This window comes from Antechinus flavipes, chromosome 3 (genome assembly GCF_016432865.1).
Source record: "Antechinus flavipes isolate AdamAnt ecotype Samford, QLD, Australia chromosome 3, AdamAnt_v2, whole genome shotgun sequence".
Taxonomy (NCBI): Eukaryota; Metazoa; Chordata; class Mammalia; order Dasyuromorphia; family Dasyuridae; genus Antechinus; species Antechinus flavipes.
The window spans coordinates 271,886,552-271,909,829 of NC_067400.1; the positions used below are offsets into that span (position 1 = coordinate 271,886,552).

General features: G+C 33.1%; 1 protein-coding gene across 1 annotated transcript in view; it reads left to right on the forward strand.

Moving 5' to 3' along the window:
* The window catches only part of DMD (dystrophin), a 2,219,276-nt gene that overhangs the window by 1,669,854 nt on the left and 526,144 nt on the right, over positions 1-23,278 (forward strand). The window contains exon 55 of the mRNA XM_051991017.1: positions 21,826-22,015. Within this exon, the coding sequence (XP_051846977.1) occupies positions 21,826-22,015 (190 nt within the window). The remainder of the gene's footprint in view (positions 1-21,825; positions 22,016-23,278) is intronic.

A 23,278-nucleotide genomic window follows, 5' to 3' on the forward strand; every position in this document is an offset into this window, starting at 1 on the left:
CAGAAGAATTTTTCTGAGAATATTCCAAAAATATGTGCTAAGATTTTATATAAAAGAATGAGCTCAGCATTAAATAATTAAATAAGTAAAAATGCTTTGACATGAAGAAAATCCTTAAAGAATCACTTTACTCTACTGGGATAGGAATATAGAACAGCTGAAATTTGTTCATATTAAGTCACTTGACTTTAGTAATGTAAAACTATTGCAAGATTTCAATAATAATTACCCATCTGAACTATTCCTCATTTTAGACTAATAGGATTGTAGCAGTGATAGAGTATCTAAATATATATATATATATATATATATGCATATAATAGCAATAATTAATTAATGATAAATTATATATACATAATAGCAATAATAACATTTTTATATTCAAAGATTCTGATAAAGGCCTCATTTCTAAATAACAATATAGATAATTTATTATAGATAGACTATCATCTGGAGTGATAGAATTTAAATCCTAAAAAGGACAATATGTTCCAAAGCAATTCCAATAGATATTGGACAGAAAAAAGGTCATCTGCATCTAGAAAAAGAACTAAGGAGACTGAATGTAAATCAACACATGCTATGTTCATTTCTTTTTTTTTTTTTTTAATCTCTCCCATGGTTTTTCCCTTTTGCTCTGATTTGTCTCTCCCAATATGATTCATAAAGTAATATGTATTAAAAATAAATAAATTTACTAGGGAATAAAAGGACAATATGGACATCTCACCCATCCAACCGAGGGTCAGAAAAGGTAAATGACTTGAGCAGTTACAAAGTCATTATGTATAAAATACATTTACTTACTTTTTAAGTTGTTTAGTGCATTTCGAGGAAGGAAGGAAGATTGATCAAATACAGTCAGAAGGAATTTCCTCTTAATCATTATTCTTTGTGCAATATTTTCCTGTCTTTCCAGTAACCATCAAGAATTCATGGTTTAAAGTGACACTAATGTCAATCTGTTAATTATTTAAGATTGAGAGGGACTTTAGAAATCATTGATTATAAATGTTTTAGTTAAAATCAAAGAAATTAGAAGTCACTTGCTTGTGGTTATATGTTTGGGAAGAAGCAGTGCAGGAATTTGATCCCGTGACTTGAAATCCTATGCTTTTCAGTGGTCATCAAAAATATTTGGTACTGGTTAAGAAATAGAGTAGCCAATCAGTGGAATAAGTTAGGTTCACGGCGCAAAAATGTCAATAACTATAGTAAACTAGTGTTTGACAAACCCAAAAAGCCCAGCTTTGGGGATGACAAAAACTGCTGGGAAAATTGGAAACTAGTATGGCAGAACTAGACATTAACCCACATCTAACACCATATATCAAGATAAGGTAGAAATGGGTTCCTGATTTAGACATAAAGAGTTATTATAAACAAAAAAATATATTTACCTCTAAGATCTGTGGAGAAGGAATGAATTTGTGGCCAAAGAAGAACTGGAAATCATTATTAAACAAAAAAAAAAAAGATGTTTGATTATATTAAGTTTAAAAGTTTTTGTAAAATCAAAACTAATGCCAACAAGATTAGAAGGGAAACACATTGGAAAACATTTTTACATTCAAAGGTTCTGATAAAGACCTCATTTCTAAAATACATAGAAAATTGACTCCAATTTCTAATAATTCAGGCCACTCTCCAATTGACAAATGGTCAAACGATATGAACAATTTTCAGATGCAGAAATTTAAACTATTTCTAGTCATATGAAAAGGTGTTCCAAATCATTATTGATCAGAGAAATACAAATTAAGACAATTCTGAGGTACCACTACATACTTCTCAGATTGGCTAAGATGACAGGAAAGGACAATGACTAATGCTGGAGGAGATGTGGGAAAACTGGGACACTGATATATTGTTGGTGAAGTTGTGAATGGATCCAACCATTCTAGAGAGCAATTTGGAACTATGCCCAAAGAGCTATCAAACTGTGCATACCTTTTGATTCAGCAGTGTTTCTACTGGGCTTATATCCCAAAGAGATCTTAAAGATGGGAAAGGGACCTGTATGTGCCAAAATGTTTGTGGCAGCCTTGCTTATAGTGGCAAGAAACTGGAAACTAAGTGGATGCCCATTAGCTGGAGAAAGGCTGAAGAAGTTATGGTATATGAATGTTATGAAATATTATTTTTCTGTAAGAAATGATCAGCAGGATGATTTCAGAGAGGCATGGAGAGACTTATATGAACTGATGCTGAGTGAAATGAGCAGGACCAGGAGATCATTGTACATGGCAACATAATATTGTATGATGATCAATTCTGATGGATGTGGTACTTCTCAACAATGAGATGAGATGATTCAGAACAGTTCCAATGATCTTGTAATGAAGAAAGTCATCTACACCCAGAGAGAGAACTATGGGAACTGAGTGTGGGTCACAACACAGCATTTTCACTCTTTTTGTTGTTGTTTGCTTGCATTTTATTTTCTTTCACATTTTTTCCTTTTTGATTTGATTTTTCTTGTGCAGAAAAATAATTGTATAAATATGTATGCATATATTGGACTTAACATATATTTTTACCATATTTAATATATATTGGATTACTTGCTATCTAGGACAGAGGGTAGAGAGAAGTTGGGGGCAATTGAACACAGGATTTTGCAAGAGTTAATGTCAAAGAATTCTCCATGCATATGTTTTGAAAATTAAATAGATTTAATAAAAAAAAATGTAAAACAAAAGCCCATGCTTTCTCCAATAGTCTATACTTCCTCTAATGATTTAATTATTACATAATAATAGTAGAAAATAATATAAATAATATTACATAATAATAATAAATGGTATAGTAGACAGAGCACTGAGCCTGTATTCAGGAAATCTGAAGTCAAATGTAACTTTAGACACTTTCTAACTGTGTGACTTTAGGGAAATCACTTAATCTTTGTTTGCCTCAGTTTCTTTATCCATAAAATGAGAGTAATAATAGCTCCTACCCCCAGGATTATTATAAGAATTAAATGAGATAATATGTAAAGAGCTTGGAATAGTGCAGGCACATAGTAAGTGCTATATCAATGGTGGCTATTCTTATTGCTTTTATCATTATCCAAATCCTTAGAGTGAGTAATAGTGTAAGAAAAAAGTCATCAGCTTTTTTCTGAAATGTATTTATTAAACTGTCAGTATTCAGATCTTGAAGAGTTTAAGAAAAGTAGGGCCCTGTATAGAACAGAAAGGCATACAAGAAAGAGATTCTCAAGAACTGTATCCTAATAAAAATAATTACAAATAAGTATAGGGTAGAAGGGGAGGAGGCATCTGTGGCTACACAGGAATCTCAGTGATAAGCTGCCTTAAAAGAAGGAATGGAGGACCAGTGTAAAAAGTGAAAGGGAGGCTAGGTACTATATGTATAGTGTCTGAGAGGTTAACACTCTACTAGCAGAGGGCTGTTATAATTAAACACAATAAACAAGATTTTTAAAGTTACCTTGCAGAAAAAAAAACCCTATCTAGAATAACATATGTGACCTTATCTAAGCTGTGTGTAACATCAAAGAAAGATAAATCTGGTCTATTTTCAGCATAATTCCAGAACAGCCCATCCCCAGCTTAGAAATCCCCAAAGTTTTAAACACTTCTCTTATTGCTGGACTGTTTGGAACTTAAAGTACATTTTCCCATAGAAATACTATTATAAATCGCCTACAGGAACCCAAAATTTTCTACATGATGGATTAAATAGGCTTTCAGGGGTTGGCCTGGGAAACTAGCCACCATTTATAATGTCATACCTGTGGGAAAATTCATTCTAAAACACATAGTAAGCATTTCTCCTCTACCTCTCACTTCTCTTCCTTCCTCCCCTATTCTGCCTCCCTTCTTCATACATCTCCCTTTGGCAACTGTGGCAGGAAAGAAATGGAGAAAAGACCATCAAAATATTTTCTCCAGTGCCACAGACACAATTTAGCTACCAGTGGCTACCTACTCTTCAGCAAAAAAAAGAACAGATTGGCTTGAGTAAGACTTCTGGTGCTTTCCAATATCAACCACAATGTAGGCTGACCAGTCCTATCTCTAGGGTTTTTATAAATCCAGTGTTTGTAAATCAGAGAGCATTTATAGATTGATAAATCACCAGATCAATTCCTCTGAAGACTGTAACTTTAATTGGGGGTGAATAGAGTAAAGGGAGGGTATCCAACCCAAGTAGTTTGAGAATGTACTTTGCAAGTTATCATTTATTTTTTGTAATGTCACCAAATGCATTCCAAAGTATCTAGTTTTCATTAAGTGTGGTTTTTCTATAGTAATTAAGGGGAAGAAAACTAGCAACTTTAAATTTTAATCATTTTGATAATTAGCTTTAATTATCTTTAGCTATTTATGGTCCCATATCCTATTTTAATAAATCATAACTGAGTATTTAATATATTCAAAATAAGAATAATTCTTTGAGAGTATTACAAAACATTCAGCATGAGAGCTAATTTGATATTTATTGAATTCTGTGTTATATTAGGGCTCAGTAAATATCTTTCTTATTAAAGAATGAGTCTTTCTATTTTACATAGAATTTTCAGAGGGAGGATAATTTAAACATAAAACTTTAAAAACACATAAATCAGGATAATCCTAGCAGCAACAGCCATTTATTGAACACGTACTATATGTTACATATACATTTTGTATTTTAACTTTTCTTGTGATTCAGTTCTAAAATGCTATTTCCTCTCAAAATTTCCTATAAGGTACACCTTTATAGAATTAGAAAATATGTCAAATATATGCCAGAATTACAACCAAAGGGCCTGACAGTCCTGAATACCATTATCATACATACCAGTCCAAGGTAAACATTTTGATTAAATCTTTATAGGACAAGATTTATAAATTAAGAAGCTAATTCAATTTAACAAACATTAATTACATTAATTAAATACCTAGTGTGAGCCAGTGCTAGACACTGGGAACACAAGATAACAGGTGAAACAGCCCCTAACCTCAAGGAACTTACATTCACCTTCCTGGCATTTAGGTTATAAAAATAAAATAACTATTAGCAATCTGATTTTTTGTTCTGTATTTAGGATTGCTGAAAAATTGAATTAAGATATTTCAGAATTGCTATTGACCTAAAGATAACCTGGGTCCTTTCTTTCTTTCATTCTTTTTTTTTTATTTGAGTTTTCTTGTACAAGATGGTTAATATGGAAACATTATATACACCATGTAAAAACTATATCAGATTGCTTACCATATCAAGGAGGAGAAAGATGAAAGGGAAAAGAGAGGGAAAAATAGAATTAGGAACTGAAAGCTTTTTTTAAAAAATGTTTTGACATGTTATTGAGCAAAATATTATATGAATTTTAAAAAGATGTAAAACACATAAAGGACTATTCAACATAACATTTTAAAATCTATCTACAGTAAGAAAATAAAAGTCAACAATTAAAATCAGCCAACAATAAGAATTCATTCTTTCTTTGATGATGAGGAATTAATTATTATCATGATCGATTTCATTATTGTTCAAAAAAAATTTTTTTATATTGAACAGAAATTTCTCTCACTGTAATTTCCATCCATTATTCCTAGTTTTTCCTACTGGGGACATGCAGAACAAGTTTAATTCTTCACCACCTGAATTCTTTTCAAATATTTCAAGATAATGATCATGTCTCCCCCAAGCTAATTCCCCAGCACAATGGACAAGTGTAGAAGAGCCAAATAAAATAACAACCTACAGCATAGTGATTATAAACAAAGAAAGGAATAGAAATGTTAGAAAGATTCATTAAAGCACTGACTTGTTTAAAATGTGGTTTGAGAAACTATAGCTACCTATTATACAATTGTAAAGACTTTGATTTCTCTCTTTTTTTAAAACAATGTTCAATAAACTTTTATTGTTTCCAGACTGGGTGCATACCTATGTACATGAAATTCAAAGTGTATATTACACAGATTACTAATCAAGAAGTTTATTTTTTACCCAAGAGAAAAAAAAAATGTACACATATAACAAAGATATACAGAGAAGAATGTGATAAATACAAAAGAGAAATCCTAAATTTAAATGCTTGGAGATATTTGAGGAAATGGATGTTGTAGGGGGAGATTATCTTTGGAAGGAAGTACTGAGAAGGACCTCCAAAGGACATACCATCTAATTTGGATCTTGAAAGAAGGAGATTTCAATAGAATGAAATGACTTAGGATATGAGGAAATTCAAGTAATAGGTTTGAGCAATACCAGTCCAAGTTTTATTGACTGACTGACTTCGAGAAGGGAAAACCTCCCTACCTACCATAATCAACATGGCACTAGAACACAATGATGCTGTAAATCCAGGTGCCCTGTCCTGTCATTGGGTTTGGCCAACTGATCCTGTAACCCATAATTCACAACCTTTGGAAGAAGTTCACAATAGAATTCATAATGGGGAGGAGTATTCATTAAGTCTAGAATGGTCAGGCCCTGATTATGAATATCTTTAAATGATATGATAAGAATCTTTTGATCAACACATACAAAAAAAAAAAAAAAAACTTTTATTAAATACCTAAAAATGCTGGATGCTAAAAATCCAAAGAAAGAAATGAAACAATCTTTGGTTTCAAGGAGCTCAGTTTATTTTATTTGATAGACAATGGAAAATCTTTAAAGGTTGTTGAAGGCTCAGTGAGAACAGAAATTTATTTAAAAAATTCTTTGCAGCAGTATAAAAATGACTTGGAAAGGAGATAGAGTACTGTAAGGAAGACTGCTTAAGAAATATTCTGATAGATTACACAAAAAGAAATAAAGTCATAAACTAAAGTGATTACAGCTAAATAGAAAAGACACTAATAATCTTATGGAGAATAATATATTGAGAGAGTGTAGGATCAAAGATGAGATTTGTTTCTTTTTTTACTTTTTTTAAGAGGATGAGACTATGAGCAAGGAGCTAGAAGGAATAGAATCAATAGAGAAATTATGGAAAATACATAAAAATGGAAAAAATCTAAGACAAATACTTATAAATGAGATAAAAAAGATATAGGTAAAGGAGTTAGTTTTGGAAAGTAGTGTGCTTTCTTTTTTTCTGAGTCTGGAAGGTAGAAAATGAGTGAAAACATGGAAAAATATAAAGAATAGAGTTGATAGAATCTACATTAAATTGTCTCATTCTCGCTATAAAATAGAAGGTAAGATCATTAGCCAGCTTTTGAAAGTAAAGATAGAAAGTAGGGAGAGTTGGGGGGGTTGGGGGGTGGAGTTGGAGGTTTAAAGAGAAAAGAGGTTAGGAACAGAAATAGTGGAGAAATATGACGTTTCCTGCATTTCTTTTATCCCTAATTTAATTGCAAATAGAATATGAGATTGGATGACCCAGTTATGAAATATCTAAAGAACAAAACCAGAGAGTTTGGGCACATAATTTTCTGGAGGTGAAGAAATTTGGTTTAGTTCCATCAATAGTATTGTAACACAAAGTTTTTGGGTTTTTTTTTTGTTTGTTTGTTTTGTTTTAAGATTCATTTGTTGGACTAAAACTTGCTTTGTGTTTGCATTACAAAAAGCATGTGTAATTTGTTTAAAGCTGAAGGAAATAAGCTCCACCTGACCTAATTTATTACTAGACTTATAGTCTTCCCTCCTTTCACTGGAAAAAGCAAGCAAAGTTCTGAATAGCATATAAAGGAGAGAGCAGTCTTTTTTTTCACTCCCATAAAGCTTCAGCCTATCATATGTAATACTTGGTCTATTGGTTTGAGTGTCTGTGGAGGGTTCAGGGTATATGTCTTCCAAATGTTGTGAATTATTTTCTATAGGGACAATCGACCATACTAAGGACAAGCAATTGGTACTTCTTGAAAGAAGTACCTCCACTAAATCATTGTCTCCCAAGTGTTTTTTCACTCAAACCATAGAATCGAATTGTAATGAGTCTTTTTATTGGACAGCTAGGTGGTACAGTGGATAGAGTGGAGGACCTGAGTTCAAAAGTGACCTCAGATATGTACTAGCTCTGTGATCCTGAGCAAGTCACTTAACACTGTACTCACCCATTTCCTCAACTATAAAATGAACTGGAGAAGGAAATAGCAAACCACTTCAGTATCTTGGACAATAAAACCCCAAATGGGGTCACAAAAAGTCATACATGACTGAAAAAAGGCTGAACAACAAAATGAGCCCTTATGACCCTGTAGTTCAAAAGCTACATATACTGTTTACACCAAAGCAAAATACAATTTCTTTCTACCTCATTCAGTAGCTTTTGTGAATTGCTCTGTGTAATATTCTCTCTAAAATGTAATGTTCTTTGTTGAGGTTTTCATGGGGTCTCTGGAGGCTGCCTTCATTTCAGTTCAGTAAATCACCACACGAATACAGTCAGGGGTTAAAATCCAAATCCTTTATTGTCTCTTTCCAAATCTTGTCTCCTTTCCTGGAGCCCGGTTAGTTTTCTTATAGTCCAGATCCTTTATTATCTCCTTCCTGGGGCTGGGCAGCTTTCTGGAGAGCCTTTTAGTCTGGCCTTGGTTCCGAGAGCTTGAGCTCCCATCTGACTTCTCTGGCTTCTGAATCTCTCCCACTGAATCCTGGCTGAGGCTCCTAGCTTATATATGCTCTCTTATCAAAGGTGTGAATCTTGTAGAACTACAGTAAATACTAAGTATGTGTACTGAACTAGAGAACTGTTAAGCACCATGCTAAATAACCATTGTCTCAATTCCACTGACTTAGCACCTTTTTCAAGTTCTGGCCCATAACAGCTCTGGCTTTAAAAAAAAAGAAAAAGAAAAAGAAAAAGACATTACCTTGAGGACTAAGCTGTCTCTTTTGTTGACTTAGGATGCAAAATCACCAAATAAAACTGCTTGGAAGTGAAGAATATTCCTTCACCGTTACTATGAATATGTGTGTTTTAATTTACTATCCATGCCTAAGACCATCATTAATCAGTCAACCCAAACTTAATATGCACCTTGAAGATCAGGATAGGGATAAGACTTGTAAAGAGCTCTAAGTTGAGAAAGCTTTTTCCCCTAGCATAGACCAACATCTTCTCTGCAGTTTGTAGTTTTATAGGATTTTATATTGCACTGAGAAATTGTGATATACCCAAGGTTACAAAATCATTAGATGTGGGGATGGACCAAAGTTGGCTTGGCTTTAAGGACAACCCTCTATTCATTATCCTATATTACTTTACCTCTCAGAGTATTGGGAATACAAAAGCAAAAATGAAATATTCTCTGCTTTTGAGATAAGAATTCACTATTCCACAAAAATTTCTGGGAAACTAGAAAATTTATGGCAGAAACTAAGCATATACCTACATCTCACACTATACCAAGATAAAGTTAAAATGAGTTGATGTTTAAAACATAAAAGATGATACTATAAGCAAATTAGGAGAGCAAAGAATAGTTTACCTGTCAGATCAATGGAGAAAGATGACCAAACAAGAATTAGAGAATAGTATGAAATGCAAAATACATAATTTTGATTACTTTAAATTTAAAAGGTTTTACACAAACAAGAGCAATGCAGCCAAAATTAAAAGGGAAACAAAAAGCTGAGAAGCAATGTAGCCAGCATTTCTGATAAAGGCCTCATTTCTAAAATATAAAGAGAATTGAATCAAATTTATAAGAATATATGTCATTCCTTACATGAACTGATGCTAAATGAAATGAGCAGAACCAGGAAATCATTATATACTTCAATGACAATACTGTATGAGGATGTATTCTGATGGAAGTGGATATCTTTGACAAAGAGAAGATCTAATTCAGTTCCAATTGATCAATGATAGACAGAAGCAGCTACACTCAAAGAAGGAACACTGGGAAATGAGTGTAAACTGTTTGCATTTTGTTTTTCTTCCCAGGTTATTTTTACCTTCTAAATCCAATTCTCTCTGTGCAACAAGCAAACTGTTCAGTTCTACACACATATATTGTATCTAGGATATACTATAACATATTTAACATGTATAAGACTATTTGCCATCCAGGGGAGAGGGTAGAAGGAGGAAAGGGAAAAGTCAGAACAGAAGTGAGTGTAGGGGATAATGTTGTAAAAAAAATTACCCAGGCATATATTCTGTCAATAAAAAGTTATAATAAAAAATGAAAAAAAAAAAGAATATATGTCATTCCCTAGGTTAAAGGATGTGAAAAAATTTCCAGATGAATAAATTAAAACCGTTTATAAAATGCTCTAAATTACTATTGATTAGAGAAATGCAAATTAAAACAACTCTGAGGTACTACCTTACACCTATCAGATTGACTAAGATGACAGAAAAAAAAATGATAAATGTTGGAGGGGATGTGAGGAAACTGGAGCACTAATATATTATTAGTTTAATTGTGAATTGATCCAATCATTCTGGAGAGCCCATTTGGTATATTCCCACAAGTTTATAAAACTGTGTATACTTTTGATTCAACAGTGCCATTATTGGGTCTGTTTTTCAAAGACATCATAAAAGAGGGAAAAGGACCCGCATATGCAAAAATGTTTGTAGCAGCTCTTTTTTGCGCTTGCAAGAAATTGGAAATTGAGGGAATGTTCATCAATTGGACAATTGCTGAATTGGTTGTGGGTATATGAAAGTAATGAAATACTATTGTTCTATAAGAGATATTGAATAGGCAGATTTTGGATAAGTCTAGAAAAAAATAGCATGAATTAATGCTGAGTGAAGTGAGTAGAACCAGGAAAACATTGTACATAATGATAGAAACATTGTATGATGATCAGCTATGACAGGCTTAGTTCTTAGCAATACATTATTCTAAGACATTTCTAATAGTAATGGGATGGAAAATGTCATCTGCATCCAGAGAAAGAAATTTGGAAGCTGAATGCAGAATTTTCATTATTTTTTCTTTCTCATGGTTTTTCCCTTTTGTTTTGATTTTTCTTTTACAACATGACTAATATGGAAATATATTTAAAATTATTGTATAGGTAAAACTTATATCAGATTATTTGCTGTCTTGGAGGAGGTCAGAGAGAAGGAAGACGAGGTAAAATATTTGCAACTCAAAATTTTATAACAGTGAATGTTGAAAACTATCTTCTCATTAAATGGAAAAAATAAAAATACTATAAGTATTTTTTAAATGAAATATTCCATGTCTTCAAATCACTTAGAATCCCCAGGAATTTAAGCTATAAAAATAAATAAATAATTGTAACTATAGTGGAAGTATTCAAGCAGATATTGACTATCCTTTTTTCAGGTATGAAGTAGAAAAAATCCTTGCATTGGCTTGGAAGTTGAATTAGAAGTTAAAGTAGCTTACATCTCCTTATTTTTGTGATTCTATAATGAGAAGATAATGTACTTTCACACAAATGGAAACCATGACAAGAATAGCTATAATCAAGACACTGTATTTATGAGAGTGAAATGGAGTTGCCTGACATAGAAATCCAAAGTGGTAGCCTCTGAGCAGTTAGTACAGCTTTAGCTGCAATTTCTAGTTGCAGGCATTCTAATGATACTGTGGCTTAGAAGATTACAGTTGTCCTGAGACTAGTTTCTATTCCCAATCATTTGTTTTTCTCCCCAAGAAATGTTACCCTGTTTTATTTTCCTTTATTCAATGTTTGACCAGGAAGTTGAGGAACAAGTCTTTTTTGTCTCCCCCTGGGAACCCTGTATAAATAACCTCTTACAAGTAGCCCTAATTTATATCATATCCTAATGTTTAGAACCAGTTATATAAATTGATATAAGTGGGCTAATCTTGAAAGGTTTTTTTTTTTAATACTTCCAAGTAGAAAATATAAAGGTCTTAAATAACATTGATTTCCTTGAAATAAAGCAGAATGTGATATTAAAATGTAATTTCTTCTTGTATACTACATCTTTTTATGTTGTTGTGAACTTTTCTGCCATCATTTTAATTTTTCTCAGTAGATTTTACTCCAGACCCTAAAGCAAAAAAATTGCATTATGACAAATAATAGTAGAAAAGACACATTCTGTATGTATTCTTCTATTTTCTTTCCTAAAGTCTCCCAGTCATTTCATGAGAACTGATAATTAGGATGTTTCTTCTTCCATAACTACTGTTTGCAATATTTTTAAGTTCAGATGGAAGAAATGCAAGTGATAGGACATGTGCTAAAAAAAAACAAACAAAAAAAAAACCTTAATGTAATTCAAAACACATTTTATCTTACTTCTGAAGGTTGTGGAATTCATATTAGAGTGTAAGATAATGAAATTTTAATTAAAATTTCTTTACCCATGGAGAAAGTTTGAGCAGATCACTTCAAAGCTGTGGTTCATCTTGGGAAAGAAACCTGCGTCTGGTGTGATTTCTACACATTTTTAAAAGTCATCATGTGTTGTCTCGGGTGACAAAAGAAGGGAATGAGTTTGCAGCTAACTAATCAGCAATACTTTGGGAACATTTAGGTCGTGGTTTCCAATTAACTCTGGTAAGTTTGGGTAATTTAGTACCAGACCTCAGGAGATAGAGGATGAGAACCTCGTTAATTCAGATGTCGGGTGAATAGCAAACCTGTAAATTTGCATTGAAAATGGATTTTTGTGTTTTGAAGCAAGGACTGGCCAGATATTTTTAAGCTCTAGTGAGAATGATCACCTTTTCTCCTTCCCTGTACTATCAGTAATGCAGTCATCATCCCTAAGAGTAATGGTAGATTCATGGATTAAGAGCAAGCACCAATCATTAATTTAAGAGGATATGACATAGTCCCATTTCTATACTGGCCTGATCAAAATGGTAAAAACAGAAAGGTCTTTTCCTCCCATGGCAACAACACAAGCCTAAGTTATATATGCAGTGGAGATCTTAATGCTCCCCAGGCTCCCAAAGATAAATGTAGCCTCATTCTTAAAGTTGTTGCTGGGCAAGGAAATAATAGGATGCTAGCCCCTATTTATTGAAGGCTTTTGCTTAGATTCATGCTACCCATTAGTGTAAATTGCTAATAGAATTGCTATAGAAAAAAAGAGGATCTTTTTGTCAGTGTACTTGATATCTGTGATGAGACCACAGGTTATATAGCATGCCTAATTTATCTGGTGTTAGTATGTCTCTCTTCCTCTCTGAAAATAGAATACAGAGCAATTTTTGTTTTTATAATACACTGTAACTTATTTAACAGCAAATGTGTATCAACAATTGTGATTATGGAAAATTTTTACTGCCATTTAAGTGTGACCATATTAAGAACAATCTGTAGGAACTGGCAATATTTAGCCTGGAGAAGGAGACTCAGAAATGTTATCTTCATGTATTTGAAGAACCATCATGTGGGAAAAAATTAAATTGACTCATTCTGTGTTGCTCTCCAATGTGGAACTAGAATCAGTAAATGGAAATCAAAGGAAGGAAGACACTGAATTAATATGAAGAATTTTCTAATGGTATTAATAATTCATACTTAACAAGTTACTTAAATAGCAAGCCCCCAGTCACTGGAAGTAAACAAGAAAAGACTATATTGCCACCTGTTAGAATGTTGTAGAAAGAATTTCTGCATCAGATAGAAGTTCGAATTAGTAGACAGTTAAGAATCTTCCAGCTCTGAGGTTCTATAATCATAGAATGATGCACTTTCACACAATTAGTAATTGTTATCAAGATACCTTGCAATTATCATCACATTTGCTTCTCAAAGGAGTGCTATTATCTCCATTTTACAGAAGAGGAAACTGAGGTTAAATGACTTGCCCCAAAGTCATTAAACTAATAAAAATAAAGATTTTCCTGACTCCAGGTCTGGGGCTCTATCTACTTCTACCAACAAGTATATTTGAGTACCTTCTCTGTGGTTAATGTTCTTGTGTTTTTCTTTCAGCACAGACCACACTAAGTCACTTAATGACAAAACAATGAATTATCAGAATTACATAATGTATTTACCTAAGTCAGTAAAGTGATAAATATAGAATGCCTAATCTATAATATCTTTATAGTTCCTAGATACAGCCCAGCTATGACAATGACGATCAATTTCTTTCCATTCAATTTAAGAAATACTTATTTAGCACTTTGTTTCTACGAAACATACACCAAATTCTATCAAGTCTCCCCCTGGATGAAACTGTAACATTTATATATTATTCTTGATAAACTGAAATAAATAATTTCCTCTCCTCCTAATCTCTGTCCTCAATATGGCAAGACCAAAATGAACAGGCTCTCTTAGGGAAGCACCAGAGCAAGAATTGGGGCCTGTTACTGTTATTACAGGCAGAAATATAATCTGCCATTTTGGACAGTGTATTTCCTGCTTTGCAGAGCTTCCAAAACATCCTTTCTTATCAGCCTCAATTTCTGTTTCTCATATTCACTCATGACCTAAATTATAAATTTAATTGTTAATTCTTCCCTTAAAATATATCACAGAAAAACATAATGGTTAAAATTAAAACAAAAGCCAAATAAAGAAGAAGTAATATATTTTATATGTATTTATATATATAAAAATATATAGTATTTTATCTTGAGACTTTTTGTGATAACACCAGACTAGTATATGGAAATATTACTTAGTGGACCACTGAACACTGTGAATTCCCCAATTTATCACACTTATAGAAACACCTGGGCTAAATAATTTTCTGTCAGTCTACTGTAAGAATGAATTTGCTTGTATTTGTTTGTACTCAACGTGTTTGTATTTTATTTTCCATGAGGTCATCATAATCCTATACTTGTTTTGAACTGAAATAGTGTCTTTTCATTTATGCATCTAAGCTAGGGATGTCTTACTGACATTAATCAATTCTCACAGTCCTACTCTTAAGAAATATTCTTTTTTCTCCTTGTTTTATATGGGCAGTTTTGGTCTCCCTTATCTCCCCACTACCAACATGGTTGGAAGGGAACAAGGGAAAGGGGAAGACAGAATGATTGAAATGAGATGTGGACAGTATCCAGTTTTATACAGAATTATTCAGTGTTATAGAGCAGCTAGCCCAATGAATAGAGTGCTGGGCCTAGAGTCAGGAAGATTCATCTTCCTGAGTTTAAATCTGGTCTCAAACACTTACTGACTCTTTAATCTGGACTAGTCATTTAACTTGCTTGCCTGTTTTATGCTCTGTACAATGAGCTGGAGAAAGAAAATGGAAAACCCTTTCTGTATCTGCCAAGAGAACCCCAAATGGGGTAACAACTGAAAATTGACTGGACAACAACAAATAAAATGTTTTACTGATAGAGTTGAAGGCATAGTTTATCAGGATTTTGTCTTTTGGAATCATCTCTTGTCTTTAAAAGTTTTCATTAATACCTTTGTGTTCTGGACTACAGTTATTTTCTAATATAGAGGAAAGAAAAGGGAAAGAGAGTAAGCATTTACGTTTTATCTACTATTTGCTAGGTACTCTACTCGAGACTTCTACAAACATTGTCTCATTTGATCCTTCCCACAACTCTTCAAAGAGGGTGCTATTATTGAAACAAATAGAAATTAAGTCACATGACAATTAGTATGTTAAGATTTGAATTCAGGTCTTCCTTGATCCCAAACCAGTATTCTAATCACTACTAGGTACTTCTGTTTTGTGATTGTGTGTTTGGGTATGCATGTGTTTTGATCCATCCTTCTCCCCACTCCCAATTTAAAGTTTTCTTTATAATGCAGAAAACATTGTTTTAAAAGAACTAAACAAAACAAACAAAATGACTAGATCTGATAGGATTATAGGATTATATAATGACAGATTTATAACTGGAAGGGACTTCAGAGATCAACTTCCTCTTGTCCCAGATTAGTGAAATGAGGCACAGATTCTTTTCCAAGGATATATTAATAGTAAAATAACAATTGTGATTAGAACCCTGAATCCAAATCCTTAATCTTTTTTTTTTCCTATTGAAAACACTTGGAATCCCTTGAAAAGATAACAGAATATTTAGAGACCAGTTTCACACACAAGAAGCCCTGATGTGACCTTGAGCAGGTAAAAGAGATAGGCGGAATTTTAAAGTTCCAACCTTTTACCCCCTATGCAGCAATTCAGGCTAAAGCCTTTAAAGAAAATTTGTTATTAGCAGGGGAAAAAAAATCTGCATTGGCTGTGCATTCCCTTAGAAGAACAATAAAAGATGTCTTTCCTCCAGTCTCATAACACATAAGAAAGGAGGAATGAATATGAGAATTACCGACCTTTCCTTCCAGGGAATTGTGTGGTTCTCTGCTCCCAGCAGGAGCAAGACTTAATATTTTCAATGTTAATTTCCTAGCATATCATAACAGTCCACTTTATTATTTAAATAAGAATTTAGAGAATATGGTGAAATGTAGGCTAACATGTAAGTTCAAAAACACTTGAGATCACCAGAACAAGTACTGAACTCAAAATTCATATCAGACGTTTATACTTGCTTATACAGAAACTGTATCTGAGCCCCAAGGGTTACTAAACTTTAGTCGATTAAAAAAATAAAGATACTATAGATTAATCACATTTTTATTATTTTTTCATTGATTATAGTATGTTTTAATTTTTCTTCATCTTAGTATAATTTTTTGCAAGAGATCTATGCCAATTTTATAGTAAGGAATAAAAGTATACATAGTTTCCTATGAAAATTTTTTTTCCTACAATGGATGGAGTTCTGGTCCTGGAGATAGAAGACCTGAGGTGAACTCTAACCTAAGACACTTAATTATTGTGCAAGCTCAAAGAATTCAGTTAAATTTCTCTCAGCTCCAGTTTCTTCAACTGTAAATAGGTAATAAAAATACCTACCTAACAGAATTGTTGAAAGAATCAAATGAGATAATATTTGAAAAATTCTTAGCACAATGTTTGGCACATAGTAAGTGCTTAATAAATTGTTTTGTTCTTTTTCCTCCTCTTTTCTTCCTTTTTTCTCAAATGATTAAAAAAAAAACTTTCTCTGTGGTTCTTTTTTTTTATTTTTACATTTATATCTGTTAGGAAAACCATTTCAAACCATATGGTTAAGGGAAATAGGAAATTAAGAAATACATTAAGAACTATTTTGCATGTACAAATATGGAAATGAAAAAGCCCTTTACTTATAATCTGTGCTTGGCATAATTAAATTTAGGGATTATATATGCATGCATTGATAAGAGAGATGTAACTAACAAATCTGCTGTCTGAAGTAGCAATCACAAATGTGCCCCAGATAAATTGTTCAAAATGTTGTCCCAAATAAAAATTTAAAGATGAATTCATTTGTTAGCAAGATAGGGGAAGAGAACTTGGTGAAAAAACTTGGCCTTCAAGATAAAAGATCCAATTAAAGACTGTGGGATTCTTTCAAGGCCATTGCTGAACAGGCTTCCATCAGGGGAAAAAGAATAGAGAAAGAGTTCACCCAGAGTGAATAGGGGTGAAGCATTCCATCTGGTACTTTCTTATTTTTGTGAATTATTCCTGCTAAATGAGTACTAAACTTAGTTACTTGCTATAAGAGTACATGACTCAGTGCCAGTGCCCTCTTTATTTGCTCTTCCTTAGTTATAGTTTTGATATGTAGGAAAGAGGAATGGTCTAAAATTCTCACAAAGAGAAAAAAAAAAAAGAAATACTTATCAATGACAATGAAAACCTTAAAAGGCACTCATTTGGAGTGACTTACTACTTACTACTCTTGGGATTAAGAAGAAGGGGTGGCAATCTAAATTGCCTAGAAAATATTAAACCTTATATTCTCAATGGCTTTTAGACCACAAAGGTACCATTTAAGAAAATGGTGCCCTACTGACCTGTGAAAGTTAGTTTTTCCCTAAGGGCCTAATTTACAAAGTAATTAACTCACTGGTAGGACTTGACTGAAAATCTCATTGTCTCAAAGGAGCCTTTTCCTATGATTTCTGTACTTCCTATTTAACAAATAAATTTTAGAAAGTTTTCTACTAGTTAATCCCTTTGGTTACAGAGACTAAATGAGATTCTGAGTTTACAGATTGAAAAACCAAAATGCCTCAAGGTCACCTCATCCTTGTGATGAAGCTGGAGATAAAGTATAAATTTCCTAATCCTCTAACCTTTTCTTGCTCTGTTGTTCAGTCCTGCTTTTCATAGAATCTTTTTCCTAGCTTTCATTTCATTTTGAACAACTTTAGGATATATTGGAGAGTTTTTCAAGATGGATTCATTTTTGTTTGTCATATATAATATGAAACATTGAGCAACAATATTTAGGTCAAGTTCAGATATGGTGGTAGGGATGGATAAAGTCTTTGGACTACACAGTCCTAGAAATCTGTTTCATGTCAGAATATTCAAGAAAGACATTCATTGTCACTGAAAGACCATTATGAAAAGGGTATTTTCATGGTTCTGTCTACATGGACTGAAAATTACAGAGCCCAGTACACCAAGTTTTCCCATCAATGACAATTAGTTCTGGAACTGAATTTTAACTTCTTTGACCAATCAAGACCCTGATATGCTGTTTTCAATTAGATTGAATTCAATTAAGTTTATTTGGAAATTGATAAATAGTTTAGTACAATGCTTATTTTTTTCAATGGCTGCATCTTCATAATCCTGTTCTATTTATCATCAGTTAATACACAGAAGTTTTTATCTTGTAGAATAGCAATAACTAGAGTGCCAAAGAGTGCCAGCTCAGCAAAAACTTCACCAGTGATGAATAAATGGCTCTATCTTGTGCCCTGCTGCCTAGGGCTCTACAGGAATTGTTTATTGCCTAATATGCACAATCCATGATAAAATTGCTGCTGAAATAAATTGCAGTTTTGCATAATTATTGAAAATCTTGTCTTAATGAGCAAAGCGTGTCATATTCAGGAGTTCAATTTTAAAAATTAATTTTAGCTTATTTATAATCACAGAAAGTATCTGTGTATTAGTAGGAGGCGAATAAGCCATGTAAATAGAGTATTAATTTCCACATTCCAGAAAAAAAAAAAAAAAACAACTGGATGTTTCAAATAGGACTGTTTCTGCCCAAGGCATTCTTTTCTCTCAAGCTGTTATTATTTAAATGCTTTACCAAGCATAAATATATACACATATATGAATATATAACTATGTAAGAATATCCTTAGAAAATATATTTATTTTTTGTTTCATGTAGAATCTTTTTTTATTCTTTTGGATAAAGAATCAAAACCATTTTCCATTTAAAATTCCCTCACTTGCATGGATGTGTGGTGATGAGATGTGCAGTTTAAACACTTCTTAAGCTTCAGCATTATATATCTCAAATTCTTCCTACTGTGGTCTTTAAAAACATACACACACACACACACACACACACACACACACACACACACTCACTCCTTCCTCTTTCCACTGTTTCTTTTTTTTGCTCTCTCAGCTCTAGTTTTACTCTGAGCTCCCTAGTTTCATTTTCTCCCTGGACTATTCTTAGTTCATCCGTGTCTTCATGTCTCTATCTTTGGCATTCTTTTCCTGATCGTTTCTTGGCATCTAGTATCCAGGATAGGAAACTCCAGTGTATCCAGATGAAGAAGAATACTGTGAAAGAAATGCTGATTTTTATATTCAAAGATTTACTTTTTCCATGACATTTTGTAAAAAAAAAAAAAAAAAGATGAATAAGCTTTCAAAAAGCAGTAATAAGAATCAATAATCATAGTTCCTTGCACATAGTTGATGCTAAATACTTGCTAAATTCATCTTAGACATTTATGAGACACTTATATACAGAACATTATGTTATATCCCAGGGTAGGTACAAGCTCAAAATTAATGAGAAAATGCTCAAATAAATATGACATAATGATACATAATTAATGCACTGGTACAGTCTGTAAAATCAAAGCAGCAATCAAGGAAGGCTTCATGGTTAAGTTGGTATTTAAACTGAATCCTAAGAGATAAATAGGATTCCAATAGGTGCATGCATATGGGAAGGGTGGGTATGTGTATACATGCATATACATACACACCTCTCTCTCTCTCTCTCTCTCTCTCTCTCTCTCTCTCTACATATATATATATATATGTGTGTGTGTGTGTGTGTGTGTGTGTGTGTGTGTGTATGTGGATATATATACGTATATATCCACATACATATATACAAATGTCCTGCTTCCCATTGTCCGTGGAATATAAGTTCCTTGATGATAGGGACTTTTGTTTTTTTATTTTTACTGACACACAGTAGGTGCTTAAATACTTGTTAATTGAATGACTGATGTCAGATACAGTGCCAAAGCACTGACATAGAAGAACAAGGATTTCAACTTGGGATAGTTAATAATACAGTTTGACTAGAGCATAGAGTATATACATGTAGGTGAGTAGGATGAGGAATGCCTGTAAACATTGCAGGGCACCAATATTGACAGACCTTCAATGTTAAGCTAAGGAATTTGAATTTAGTCAGAAATCAATAGGGAGACATTAAAAGGTTTTCAGTAATAAAGTGAGAAGATCTAATGCCAGAATAAAGATTATTCTGGCAATGATATGAAGGATGAATTGGGGAAGAGAATTAAGGGGGGAAATAATTTTTTTAAAATAAAGTTATTGGATTTGTAAGAATGAGTGATAATGAAGAATTATGGTCTGGTGTTGGCTTAGGAATAATAATGAAAATAAGCACTTTACAAGCATTATCTCATTTTATCTTCAGAACACCCCTAGGAGGTAGATGCTATATAGATCCCTATTTTATAGGGGAGGAAACTGAGGCAGAGAGAGGTTAAATGATTTGCCCAATGTCACACAGTTAATTAAGTGTCTGAGGCTAGATTTGGATTCTATTGTTCCCAGCTATAAGTCCAGTACTTTATTCACTTTACCCTCTAAAAAGCAAGGAACAAAAAGGAGGAATACTATAGAAGTAAAGCAAATTAAATTTGACAGCTGATTTGTGGAAGATGAGGAAGGAAACAAAGTTTAAAACAATAACCTTTTTGAAGATTGTAACTGAGAAGCAGTTACTGGAAAAAAGACTAATATGTGGGATCATAGAATTAGAGTTGTAAAGGACCTTAGAGATCATGAGAAATAAATGTAGCAAAAAGAGAGCATCAGACTTTGAATCAGTGAATTGGATTCAAATCTTGGTTCTGCTATTTATCATCTGAATTTTACTACCTCCCTGAGCCTCTATTTCCTCATCTGTAATATGTAAAATTTAATAATAATATCTTTTGTTCTTACCTCAGAAGATAACTATGAGATTCATATATAGAATACGTATAGTGTTTTGGATATTGTAAAATATTATATAAATTGTTATTTATCATGTAATCCCAATTCCTTCAGTTTATAGATGAAGAAACTGAGTCCCAAACTTGATCATAGTCACAATTTGGTCCCAATAAATTGAATTGCACTAAAATCTCTGGGTTGTTTTTTTTTCCCAAGATAATTGGGGTTAAGTGACTTGCCCAGTGTCACACAACTAGTAAGTATTAAATGTCTGAGGCCAGATGTGATCCCAGTTTCTCCTGACTTCTGGACTGGTATTCATTGTATCATTTAGCTGCCCTTAAATCTCAAAAAATTTAAAAGTTCATTTTGATATATGTACTATCCAAAAATTTAATTAAGCCATTATCTTTGTTTTCAAGAAAATCCATTTCAGATTAGAATGCAAACTTCTTGAAAGCCAAGATTGTTTCAATTTTTTAAATCCCCAATATTTGGAACATCAGAGGCATTAAATAAGTGCTTATTTATTGATTTTTCTTATTCAATGTTATTCACCTATGCCTCTCATTCATTCCCTTTGTAGACTAGATATACATCTATATATATATTTGATTAGGGAATTAGCTTTGCATCTCTTTCTCATCTTTTTTCTCATTCTTTAATGAAATTAATTCACTAAATCTTCTGATACTATTCATCTAATTGCTCTTGTACAGGGTTAATGAGAGAGAAGCTGCTCTGGAAGCAGCCCATCGATTGCTACAACAGTTCCCCCTGGATCTGGAAACGTTCCTTGCCTGGCTCACTGAGGCAGAGACCACAGCCAATGTCCTACAGGCTGCCACCCACAAAGAGAGAATACTGGAGGACCCCAAGGGAGTTCGAGAGCTCATGAAACAGTGGCAGGTAAGTCAAGAGCTTCTGAATTAGATCACTAAGAAATCTCAGGGAATTATTTCATTTTAGTCTTTGTGGTACAATTGGACATCTTGGGGTACAATGAAATAAATATTGTATGCTTTGATGTTTTTAATAGTTGTTTTGGGAATTTTTATCACCAAAATATAAATGTCATTCATTGAAGGACTTCTAGTGGTTTCTTTCAATACCCTGATCTTCCAGGGAAGGCTAAACTTAAGCAAAGAAAGAGGTTTGTACATAAGGTAAAAACAAATAATGACTTTTTCTAAAGGGAAACTTTGCAAGAACTAGTGTTGGGATTATTCAAATCAGAGGGCAATGATTTTGGGGTGGTTATTGAATTTTTTGTAGAGAATCTCTGTATAAATTGTCTATTTTATTTATTGTTGCTACATGAAAGTTTCCCTTCATTACTTCAACAAGCCTACCATCTAATCTGTATATGATACATCTGACTATAGAGTGCCATATAGGAAACAAGAGTGTTTGAAAGGCATATTATGTACATTATGTAAGACACTCGTGACCTCTAACAAATGGGTTAGCACTCACATGATGTATCTAGTGGTAGCAGACTTCCTCTGCTAATAGTAATAATGGTAATAGGAAAACTCTCACTAGACCTTGTTAAGGACAACTCTCATTAACCGCTAAGTCATTATGCCCCAAACCCCTTCAGTATTCCTCTGCCAAGAGCCTCAAGAAGCTTGGTGCAAAGAAGCTTAGGGAAACATCTGTCACTGAGAATGAAAAAGTAGATCCCCAGAGCAAACATTGGATACATAATTTTGTACTGCTTTTCAACAGAAATCTCATTTCATTTTCTTATTTTACTTCTTGATCACACAGTCACTTCCACTATTTAAACAGAGGGATAGATTCTTTATCATAACCTTTCCCAGATCAGTCATAAAGGAGTCCTTCCATTCCCTCACTGTGCCTTCCAGTCCCCTCACATCCTCTTTACTCTTACTCTATGGGGGTGAAACATAAAGATGAATAGATTTATAGTTAGAAGGCCTGAGTTCAAATTCTGTCTCTGTCACTTATTTGTGTGAACCGAAGCAATTTACTTTACCTCTTTTTGGTCTTACAAAGCATCTTGTAGATTTAAATCTACATTTTTAGACTTAATCTCACATTCCTTTCTTCTTCTGGTGCTTATTAAAAGTGGGATTTCTCTTGAAATTTTGCTGCTTCTCTTTTTTTCACATACCCTTTACCCACAGGGTCAGAATGAGAAAAAAC